Source organism: Salmo salar, chromosome 19, assembly GCF_965601325.2.
Source record: "Salmo salar chromosome 19, fSalSal1, whole genome shotgun sequence".
Lineage (NCBI taxonomy): Eukaryota > Metazoa > Chordata > Actinopteri > Salmoniformes > Salmonidae > Salmo > Salmo salar.
Window position 1 is genome coordinate 54,389,626 of NC_138309.1, and position 12,247 is coordinate 54,401,872.

Below are 12,247 nucleotides of genomic sequence, written 5' to 3' on the forward strand. Positions count from 1 at the left end.
GCGTGACCCTGGACAACACCCTGTCGTTCTCCGCTAACATCAAGGCGGTGACCCGATCCTGTAGGTTCATGCTATACAACATTCGCAGAGTACGACCCTGCCTTACACAGGAAGCGGCGCAGGTCCTAATCCAGGCACTTGTCATCTCCCGTCTGGATTACTGCAACTCCCTGTTGGCGGGGCTCCCTGCCTGTGCCATTAAACCCCTACAACTCATCCAGAACGCCGCAGCCCGTCTGGTGTTCAACCTTCCCAAGTTCTCTCACGTCACCCCGGTCCTCCGCACACTCCACTGGCTTCCAGTTGAAGCTCGCATCTGCTACAAGACCATGGTGCTTGCCTACGGAGCTGTGAGGGGAACGGCACCTCCGTACCTTCAGGCTCTGATCAGGCCCTACACCCAAACAAGGGCACTGCGTTCATCCACCTCTGGCCTGCTGGCCCCCCTACCGCTGCGGAAGCACAGTTCCCGCTCAACCCAGTCAAAACTGTTCGCTGCTCTGGCACCCCAATGGTGGAACAAACTCCCTCACGACGCCAGGACAGCGGAGTCAATCACCACCTTTCGTAGACACCTGAAACCCCACCTCTTTAAGGAATACCTGGGATAGGATATAGTAAACCTTCTAACCCCCCCCCCCCAAAAAAAGATATAGATGTACTATTGTAAAATGGTTGTTCCACTGGATATCATAAGGTGAATGCACCAATTTGTAAGTCGCTCTGGATAAGAGCGTCTGCTAAATGACGTAAATGTAAATGAAATCCATTTACCTCTGCCAACATTTTTTGCTACTATCTTCAAGCCTTTGTCTGGGGAAAAATGTATCCATAACTGTTATAGGGGTCTATCGTCCTCCCTCGGCTAACCTTTGTGCACTTGAGGAGTTAACTAGTTTGTTGTCTTCTTTTACTAAATCAGAAGTTATTATCCTGGGTGACCTAAATTATGATTGGTAAATGCAGGCTACAGACAACCTAAAAGATGTATAATGATGAAAAACCTGACTAAACCTTTTTATTTGATTTATTTCACCTTTATTTAACCAGGTAGGCTAGTTGAGAACAAGTTCTCATTTACAACTGCGACCTGGCCAAGATAAAGCAAAGCAGTTCGACACAAACAACAACACAGAGTTACACATGGAATAAACAAACATACAGTCAATAATACAGTAGAAAAAGTCTATAAACAGTGTGTGCAAATGAGATAGGATAAGGGAGGTAAGGCTGGTAACCCAGCTGGTGACTAAGCCTACACAGCCCAACCCTAAAGATCCTTCAAAGTCAACCCTGATTGATCTTATTTTAACAAATACACCAGAGAAATATCATTGTATACTAAACATTAAGAACACCTACTCTTTCCATGACATAAACTGACCAAGTGAAAGCTATGATCCCTCATTGATGTCACATGTTAAATCCACTTCAATCAGCGGAGATGAAAGAGAGGAGACAGGCTAAAGAATGATTTTTAAGCCTTGAAACAATTGAGACATGGATCGTGTATGTGTGGGCAAGACAAAATATTTAAGTGAATTTGAGCGGGGTATGCGCACCTGTTTGTTTCAAGAACTGCAACGCTGCTTGGTTTGTCATGCTCAACAGTTTCTCGTGTGTATCAAGAATTTGTAGAGTCCATGTTCTGACGAATTGAGGCTGTTCTGAGGTAAAAAGGGAGGTGCAACTCAATATTAGGAAGGTGTTGCTAATGTTTTGTATACTCAGTGTGTTTCTACTGGTGTCTTCACGCAAGACAGTAGAGACCATTACCCAGTTGTTCGTGTTAGAGATGTGAGAATACAAAAATCTGAGCCTTGTATCATCACAAAGAGCCTATTTAAAAACTTCAGTGTACAGGTTTTTTTTCATGTGATCTTGATTATATTTCCGCTCACTATCCCTGAACCTGATTTAGCTTTCAGCCTTTTTGCAGATGTCTTCAATACTATTGTGGATAATCATGCTCCCTTGAGATGGTTTGGGATGAGTTGGACCACAGAGTGAAGGAAAAGCAGCCAACAAGTGCTCAGCATATGTGGTAACTCCTTCAAGACTGTTGGAAAAGCATTCCAGGTGAAGCTGGTTCAGAGAATGCCAAGAGTGTGCAAAGCTGTCATCAAGGCAAAGGATGGCTACTTTGAAGAATATAAATATATTTTTTATAAAACACTTTTTTGGTTATTACATTATTCCATTTGTGTTATTTCATAGTTTAGATGTCTTCACTATTATTCTACAATGTGGAACATTGTATGTTCAAACGTTCATAGATGACCAGCAGGGTCAAATAATAAACACAGTAGTTGTAGAGGGTGTAACAGGTCAGTACCTCAGAAGTAAATTTCATTTGGCTTTCCATAGCTGAATACTCAGAGGTCGAGACAGCTGGTGCGGTAGAGAGGGAGAGAGAGAGGGCGAGAGAGAGGGTGAGAGAGGGTCGAAAACAGCAGGTCGGGGACAACGTATCAAGTCCAGTGAACAGGTCGGCATTCCATAGCCGCACGCAGAACAGTTGAAACTGGAGCAGCAGCACGACAAGTTTGCACGTCTGGTGAACAGGGCCAACCAGGCAGGATATAATCCCACCCAGTTTGCCAAAGCACAGCCCCCACACCACTGAAGGGATATCAACAGATCACCAACTTACTACACTGAGACAAGGCTGAGTATAGCCCACAAAAATCTTGTCCACCACAAGAGCCAGAGGGGGCGCAAAACCAGACAGGACTACACTCAATCATAAGACCTACTGAAGAGATGAGTAAAGACTTAAAGGTAGAGACCAAGTCTGCGTCTCTCACATTGATTGGCAGACCATTCCATAAAAATGGAGCTCTATAGGAGAAAGCCCTGCCTCCAGCTGTTTGCTTAGAAATTCTAGGGACAATAAGGAGGTCTGCATATGGTGACCGTAGCGTACGTGTAGGTATGTACGGCAGGACCAAATCGGAGAGATAGGTAGGAACAAGTCCTTGTAATTCTTTGTAGGTCAGCAGTAAAACCTTGAAATCAGCCCTAGCCTTAACAGGAAACCAGTGTAGAGAGGCTAGCACTGGAGTAATATGATATCATTTTTTTGTTCTAGTCAAGATTCTAGCTGCCTTTAGTACTAAGTGAAGTTAATTTAGTGCTTTATCCAGATAGACGGAGAGTAGAGCATTGCAGTAGTCTAATCTAGAAGTGACAAAAGCATGGATTCATTTTTGGACAAAAGTTTCTGATTTTTGCAATATTAGGAAGATGTAAAAATCCTGCCCTTGAAATATTCTTGATATGTTCGTCAAAAGAAAGATCAGGGTCCAGAGTTACGCAGAGGTCCTTCACAGTTTCATTTGAGACGACTGTGCAACCATCAAATTTAATTGTCAGATCAAACATCAGATCTCTTTGTTTCTTAGGACCTAGCACTAGCATCTCTGTTTTGTCTGAGTTTAAAAGTGAAACATTTGCCGCCATCCACTTCCTCATGTCTGAAACACAGGCTTCCAGGGTAGGCAATTGTGTCGTCCGCATAGCAATGAAAGTTGACATTGTGTTTCCGAATGACATCAACCAATATGTAGAATATATGGTGAAAACAACTGTGGTCTGGCTCTGTGGCCTTGTGAATGTTGACCTGTTTAAAGGTCTTACTCACATCAGATGCGGATAGCGTGATCACACAGTCGTCCGGAACAGCTGATGCTCTCATGCATGTTTCAGTGTTACTTGCCTCAAAGCGAGCATAGAAGTTGTTTCGCTCGTCTGGTAGGCTCGTGTCACTGGGCAGCTCTCGGCTATGCTTCCCTTTGTAGTCTGTAATAGTTTGCAAACCCTGTCACATCCGACGAGTGTCGTAGCCGGTGTAGTAGGATTCAATCTTAGTCCTGTATTGACGCTTTGCTTGTTTGATGGTTTATCAGAGGGCATAGCGGGATTTCTTATAAGCTTCCGGGTTAGAGTCCCACTCCTTGAAAGCGGCAGCTCTACCCTTTATCTCAGTGCGAATGTTGCCTGTAATCCATGAGGACGGACGTCCTCGATGCACTTATTGATAAAGCCAGTGACTGATGTAGTGTACTCCTCAGTGCCATCGGAAGAGTCCCGGAACATATTCCAGTCTGTGCTAGCAAAACAGTCCTGTAGTTTAGCATCTGCTTCATCTGACCACTTTTTTATAGACCGAGTCACTGGTGCTTCCTACTTTAATTTTTGCTTGTAAGCAGGAATCAGGAGGATAGAATTATGGTCAGATTTGCCAAATGGAGGGTGAGGGAGAGCTTTGTACGTGTCTCTGTGTGTGGAGTAAAAAAATGTTTCCCTCTGGTTGCATATTTATCATGCTGATAGAAATGAGGTAAAACTGATTTAAGTTTCCCTGCATTAAAGTACCCGGCCACTAGGAGCACCGCCTCTGAATGAGCGTTTTCCTGTTTGCTTATGGCGGTATACAGCTCATTGAGTGCGGTTTTAGTGCTAGCATCGGTCTGTGGTGGTATGTAGACAGCTATGAAAAATACAGATGAAAACTCTCTAGGTAGATAGTGTGGTCTACAGCTTTTCATGAGACACTTAACCTCGAGACGTCCTTAGATATTGTGTACCAGCTGTTGTTTACGTATATGCATAGGCCCCCGCCCTGTGTCTTACCAGAGGCTGCTGTTCTATCCTGCCGATATAGTTAATAAACCGCCAGCTGTATGTTCTTAATGTCGTCGTTCAGCCACGACTCGGTTAAACACAAGATATTACAGTTTTTAATGTCCCGTTGGTAGGATATATGTGCTTACAGTTCGTCCAATTTATTTTCCAGCGATTGAACGTGACAGAAGGCAAAGGCTGATTAGTCACTCGTCGCCTGATCCTCACAAGGCACCCTGATCTTTTTCCGCAAAATCTCTGTTTCCTTCTCCAGCGAATGGCGGGGATCTGGGCCTGGTCGGGTATCTGTAGGGTATCCATCCCGTCCGACTCACATCTAATCTGAGGTGAGTAGACTTGAGTCATATTTCAGTCAGGCCAATCACATTAAGATCACATCAAGGTAATGATCAGTGATTAGTTAATTGACTATGACTGCCTTCGAAGTAAGGGATCTAACATTATGTAGTCCTATTTTGAGATGTGAGATATTATCACAATCAGTGGCGAGCCGTCATTCAGGGCAAGCCCCACCTGTTTAGCAAAAAAACGAATATGTAGAGATATTTTATTGCCTGTTTTGCATGTTATTTTGGCATTAATACATGTCCCATATCAGTTTGCAAACAATTTTAAAAAGCTTCATACAAACATGGTCTCTTTTTTGCTTTTTTGAGTAAGGCAGCTCCAAAATGCAGGTGTTTCATCCTAGCTCAGTGCTTTCTGTGGTGGTGGGGCAGCCAGCGGAAAATACGGTGTGTAGTGGTTGGTAATGTTCTCTAGTCGCTTCGTGATTGGCTCAGTGTTTTGCCACTCATGGGGACACTACGTCACCGCAAAATCTATGGGGAGAGCTCGAAAATTGAAGCCCCTTGAGTGCTGCCATAGAGTTACATTATAAGTGCCCATCCAAGAAGGCTCAACGTCATTGGCCACAGATAAAATGATGTGTCGTGGAAAATTGCAAGATTATGTTATAATGCTTGTATTGTATTATAATGGTTGTAATATTCAACAGAATAGAGTATTCTGTTAACTATTGTGTGTGTGTTCTACTGAGGAAGGACCTCTATGAGATAGCACTGACAGAGGAGATTTACGATGTCTTTGGGTAATAAAGCCTAAAGAGCATTCCAGAGAACATGAGCTAATTGTTCTGTTCTATACCATACCAGGGAGAGACGGTTCCAGTTTGGAGTAGGAGGACCAGACACCAGACCAGACAACTGTTGACACAGCAGTTGCTGTCTGCTATGTTTTATAGATATCTTTCATACAAATCTTAACCTTGTGACCATTCTATGTATCTGTTGTTCGTCATGTAGGTTGAGAGGGGTGTATCATGGCTATAAAATATCTTTGTACCTTTGTGTTGTCACTTTTCAATGGTTCATTAGAGATAGCGCATCATTGAAAGTCATTGCTAATACAAAGCTCATCATTAAATATGTAGTTTAAGTATAACTCTGACTGGTGTGTGAAGTTTGTAACTCTCCTCATTTGGTGGACTGAGGCCTCCCGAATGGGGCAGTGGTCTAAGGCACTGCATCGCAGTGCTAGCTGTGCCACTAGAGATTCTGGGTTTGAGTACAGGCTCTGTTGCAGCTGGCCGCAACTGGGAGACCCATGGGGCGGCGCACAATTTGCCCAGCATCGTCCGGGTTAGGGGAGGGTTTGGCCGGCAGGGATTTCCTTGTCACATCGCGTACTAGCGACTCCTGTGGCGGGCCATGCGCAGTGCACGTTGACACAGTTGCCAGTTGTACAGTGTTTCCTCCAACATATTGGTGCGGCTGGCTTCCGGTTTAAGTGGACATTGTGTCAAGAAGCAGTGCGGCTTGGTTGGGTTGTGTTTCGGGGGACGCACAGCTCTCGACCTTCGCCTATACCGAGTACGTACGGGAGTTGCAGCAATGAGACAAGACTGTAACTACCAATTGGATACCATGAAAAGGGGTATAAAAAAAAGGTTTGATGGAATGATCTGGTCAACATCATACTTTCAAAATCTTAGCTAGCAAGCTAGACAAGTAGTCATCTTCATGAATCACGTCGACAATCTACTGGCAAATCCTTTTCAATCATTGTCATATGAAGAGAAATTATAGATACAACGTATCCGTGCTCATCGGCCATTGGACAAGTTCAACAATGAGTGGTTTGGAAGGAATCAGTGGCGGTTAACTGCAAGCGTTACTAAAGCCAATCACTAGTGTGCTATTCAATGGGGTGGGATGTGGTCCAAGTCTGGGTTTAAGGGCCTCTTTTCCAAGCTTAAAAGGATAAACATTCATGCTGTCAATCCAACATGATTTCTGTCGGGTTCAGAACAACTGGAAATTCGGGAACTGGGAAATCTCAGACTTCAGTGAGTTCAAGACAACTGGGAACTCAGAAAAAAACGAGCTCAGACTGGGAAAATACATTTTGAACGGTCATCCAACTCGGAATTCCAAGTCGAGAACTCAGGCCTCTTTCTAGAGCTCTGACCTGAAGATCACTGACGTCATGATTCAACCTTGTTTCCCCCCCAGTTGTCTTGAAAGCACCATAAATCCAGAAAATTCCAGAACCTTGATGACACATTTTGATGACAAAATTTGCCCACAAGGACAGCTGCGCCACCTTCCTGTTCAAGTGAGCACAGCACAACAAGGTGAGTCCAAAAAAGTATTGTATGCTGCTGTGTAACAGTGTAGGTTCCGTCCCTCTCTTCGCCTCAACCCGGGCTTGAACCAGGGACCCTTGCACGCATCAACAACTGACACCCCACGAAGCATCGTTACCCATCGCGCCACAAAAGCCACAGCCCTTGCAATGCAAGGGGAAACCCTACTTCAAGTCTCAGAGCGAGTGACGTCACCGATTGAAACGCTATTAGCGCGCACCACCGCTAACTAACTAGCCATTTCACATCGGTTACACTCACCCCCCCTTTGACCTCCTCCTTTTCCGCAGCAACCAATGATCCGGGTCAACAGCATCAATGTAACAGTGTAGGTTCCGTCCCTCTCTTCGCCCCAACCCGGGCTCGAACCAGGGACCCTTGCACACATCAACAACTGACACCCACCGAAGCATCGTTACCCATCGCGCCACAAAAGCCGCGGCCCTTGCAACGCAAGGGGAAACCCTACTTCAAGTCTCAGAGCGAGTGACGTCACCGATTGAAACGCTATTAGCGCGCACCACCGCTAACTAACTAGCCATTTCACATCGGTTACAGCTGCATAAATTATGTAATATGCCAGGGAGATATGTATACTGTAACTAAGAAAGTAATAGTAAGTGAATGTTGTGCAGTAAGCTGTTAGCAGCCTATATGCCTCACCCTAATAATTTGGTCCCTTTCTCCCTATAGCCTGTTTTAGAGAAATGTAATCATCGAATATTGTAAGAGTTTTTATTGTCTGCTTATATGCCCCCTTTATTTATCCTACGGTTCTGACTTGGTGTACAGGGAGAATACTGTAAGAACAGCCCATGTTCTGAATTCTGTTGCTGTACATTTCAAAAGTGCTGAACAAATAATTACATTGACTATGTCCGTCCTAGCTTGCTCATTATGTCTTAATCGAAATTACAGATTGCCTCTAATCTGCTCGTTGTCCCCTTATGCCATAGTTTGTACATCCTAATTGTCAATAGAAACCACATTTGTTTAAGCAAGTCAGCCATATCAGCTATGTTTTTTTTTAAGGCAGTAAATGAGGCTGAATGAACTGTTTTGGTGCCAGACAAGGCTCCGCTGATAGCCAGGTGTAGCAAGTGGTAAGGATTCACTCCATGGTGCTGAAAAGAAAGCTCTGCTGTTGGGACAGCTTTATGTAGGCACTAGCAGTTTGTGGGCACCGTTTGAAACCGCTACAGTGCAATTCATGTATTGTTTAGTGTTGTGTTGTATCATGGATTTGCTGGCATCTAAAACATTTTTTTGTTTGTTTGCCCCACCAAGATTTACATGCTAAAATCTCCACTGATCACAATCTCTTTCAATAATGACAGGAACGGAGGAGGTATTTTATCCAGTGAGATTGCTAAGGCCAACACTGCCATGTTTAGTTTTGTCCGACCTAGACCGAGGCACAGACACTGTCTCAATAAAAAGCTGAGCTGACTGCACTGACTGTGCTAGTGGCAGACTCAACTAAGCTGGCAGGCTGGCTAACAGGCTGCTGCCTGGCCTGCACCCTATCGCATTGTGACCGTAGATAAAAAAAACAACAACATTTGATCACATAAAAAAATGAAACTGTAATAAAACGGTGAAAATGTGTTAAACCCAACATTTGTGAAATTAAAATGGCCTAACTTTAGCAGGGAATCTTGTCACTAACGCCCCAGACTGTTTTTGCTAGTACCTGACTTCGTATGTAAACAACACAAGGTCATCGCCAAAGATACAGTATTTATAAATTTCCTTTAGGGAACGCCTCCTCTGTGAAGTGCGCATGTGCACAAACCTTGCACTCCTTCTAAACAACGCTATTTTTTAAGACTTTGGCAAAGCGTCAAGTCGATAAAACTTAATCCATTGTGTTCGTAACAGATTTTAGTTTTGGGAACAGAAAATGTATTAAGATCAGATGTTTCATCGATGAGAACATTTGCAGAATGTCGACACAGTTTCACCCAGTTCCATCCTCTCCCACTACCTGCCACTGGATTTCCTCTCACTACCATATTTGGTGGTGAGAAAACGTTCTGAACGGATGCTTCAGCTTTATAGCCCCTGTGGCGTGTCTGTGTTTCCCATTCTGTCTGTGCCACAGCCAAAACTAACTACGGCAAGTAAAATGGGTCAATGCTAGGTATTTTTTTTTGTGTATCCGCTTTCTGCACTGTCAGTGTCAACGTTTGGTTGTTGGGCCGAGTTGCTGGGAACAAACAATAATAATGTCGGAGCAGGAGGCTCTGAAGTGTTCCAGTGCAAGAAACCGTGGAGGAACGCAGCGGGTTGAAGGGAAACTGCGAGCCAGTGTGGAAAAGGGAGATTACTATGAGGCTCACCAGATGTACAGAACCTTGTTTTTTAGGTAAGACATTTCAATTTTCGTTAGCCCGGTTAGATTATTAGTTCGCTTTTGGGCCTCCCCTTTCCAGATCGTTCTGCTTGTTAACCTTGCTGCTTACATTTTAGTGTATGATTGGTATATTCAAGGTACTGCCCCACCCACTCGGGTCAGTCCTTCTTTTTGTTTGGACAGTTTATTGCGTCAATCACTCCAAGTCACAAAATGGGACACAGCATGCGAGCTAGCCTAGCTAATGTCGCAATATACGCTAACTAGCTAGCCAGTCCATCTCGTTTTTCTAACTAGTTGCCCACAAGTGTAGGTTTTTGTTTAGTAAAGATACAGTTCACTGACCTGACACACTGATAATCAGACTGTCATCTCTAGCCCAGTAACAATCATCTCAGATACAAGTAGTAGCTAACGCTAGCTGGCTATATCGATAGCTAGAGTGTGTCGTTAGCCAACGTGAGCAAGCTAGTTTGTTTTAGCTAACTTACATGTCCTAACCAGCTAACGTTAGGTAGCTAGTCGTCTTTGCTACACATGCACAATCAATTTAGCTATAGGTGTTGGTATTGCCCATGGTTCCTAACCTTCCATCACTATTTTAATAACGATGGTGTCATCTGTCATTGGGTTTAATTCATTCACTTACTGTTGTACTTCAATGTTTTTGACTGTCATGACAAGTAGCCTAACTTCACATGAGAACTGTGTGTGCCTAGTAACTGACAGTTAACTGTGATTTACTGTCGTGTATTGAGAAATGTTGGCCCAGTGACTGAGTATTACTTTTCAGCCCTCATTATTTCCTAGGCAGGGGACCACCACACTAACATCCATACTGTCACTCGGCTGATGTAAAAAGGGCTTTATAAATACATTTGATTGATATTGTCACTTGCTTAGCCTGGTTTGAATTCAGTTTGTCAGTGACATGACATTTGCCATCTCTGTTTGACACAGGTATATTTCACAGGCAAAGCACACCGATGCCAGGGAGTTGATGTACAATGGCGCCCAGCTCTTCTTCAGCTACAACCAGGTATAAGAAGTCATGACGCAGGGGCATTCATTGCATTTCGGCCATTTTTGTGGCATTGGCTATAGCAATTTTAATTATCCACAGCTAAACAGTTGTGAGTTCTGTGGCAAATTACAGGTTTTTGTCATCCACAGCTTAACAGTGCTGCAGACCTGTCAATGTTGGTGCTAGAGTCTTTGGAGAAATCCGAGGCAAAGGTGGAGGACGAAGACTTAGGTGAGCTAACGTGTGTGTGTGTGTGTGTATATAATGAATTGAAGTTAAACAGTATAAACACAGTTAGTGTCAGTGTGTTAAGCTCCTCTGGGTTGTAATTTCAGAGCACCTGGCTAAGCTGTTCAGTTTGATGGACCCTAACTCCCCAGAGAGAGTAGCATTTGTGTCCCGCGCACTCAAATGGTCCACAGGTGGCTCGGGGAAGCTGGGCGCCCCCAAACTGCATCAGCTCCTAGCAGTCACCTTGTGGAAAGGTATTCAGTAGAAAACTCTGAACATTAAACTGCAAGGATATCATTTTCATGTTTCCCTGAACAGAGGTTGAATATGATACCATTCTATCTGTTTAGAGCAAAACTACAGTGAGTCTCGCTACCACTTCTTGCACTCCTCTGATGGAGAGGGCTGTGCCCAGATGCTGGTGGAGTACTCGGCGCAGCGGGGCTTTCGCAGTGAGGTGGACATGTTTGTGGCACAGGCCGTCCTGCAGTAAGTCTCTGTCTCCCTGCACCCTGATCCGTTTTCAATCTGTCAAAAAAAGCTGCTTGTTCCGCTGTTTAATTGCTTGTTCACCTCTGCCCCTCTTTCCTCTTCCTGCTCAGGTTCCTCTGTTTAAAGAACAAAAACAGTGCGTCTGTAGTTTTCAGCACATATACGCAGAAACACCCCTCAATAGAGAAGGATCCTCCCTTTGTGCAGCCCTTGCTCAACTTTATCTGGTTTCTCTTGCTGGCAGTGGATGGGTAAGGCCTTGTTTATTCAACCACCAAAACCTTCAGGTAATAAAACACATTTTTTTTCCAGGTTCTCATAAATTTGCCTCAACTTTTTGTGTTCTCTTCTGCAGAGGCAAATTAACAGTGTTCACGGTGCTATGTGAGCAGTATCAGCCTTCCCTGAAGAGGGACCCTATGTATAATGAGGTGAGCTTGACCCTTTAATGAGTGTTCCTCATGTAGCATTGTAACTCGGCATGGTGTCTAATGACTTTTTTTGCTTCTCCTCTACCCCTCCTGTTACATTGACTGCCTGCTGCATCAGTATCTCGACAGGATAGGACAGCTTTTCTTCGGGGTGCCACCCAAACAGTCTTCATCATATGGTGGATTGCTAGGTAAGTGCTTGTGACTGTCATCTCTTAAATACCAGGCATGAACTAAGCACCATTTTCACAAGCCGTTCTGATCACCATTGAAAGCTGTTGGTGAAACGGTATGTTTGTGTTTCATTCAAGTGTGTTCTGTATCTGTCAGGGAACCTGTTGAACAGCCTGATGGGCTCAGGTGAGGATGAGGAGGGAGAGGAAGCACAGGAGCACGGCAGCCCCATCGAGCTGGACTGA

At 44.3% G+C, this 12,247-nt stretch overlaps 1 protein-coding gene across 1 annotated transcript; it reads left to right on the forward strand.

Annotated features, from left to right (window-relative positions):
- The first annotated feature begins 9,332 nt into the window (after positions 1-9,332).
- get4 (guided entry of tail-anchored proteins factor 4) lies at positions 9,333-12,247 on the forward strand. The gene is given in 9 exon segments (NM_001123614.1): positions 9,333-9,662; positions 10,611-10,689; positions 10,824-10,905; positions 11,010-11,159; positions 11,256-11,394; positions 11,508-11,648; positions 11,753-11,828; positions 11,947-12,019; positions 12,159-12,247. Coding segments are annotated over 9 exon segments (969 nt in total). The 5' UTR covers positions 9,333-9,522.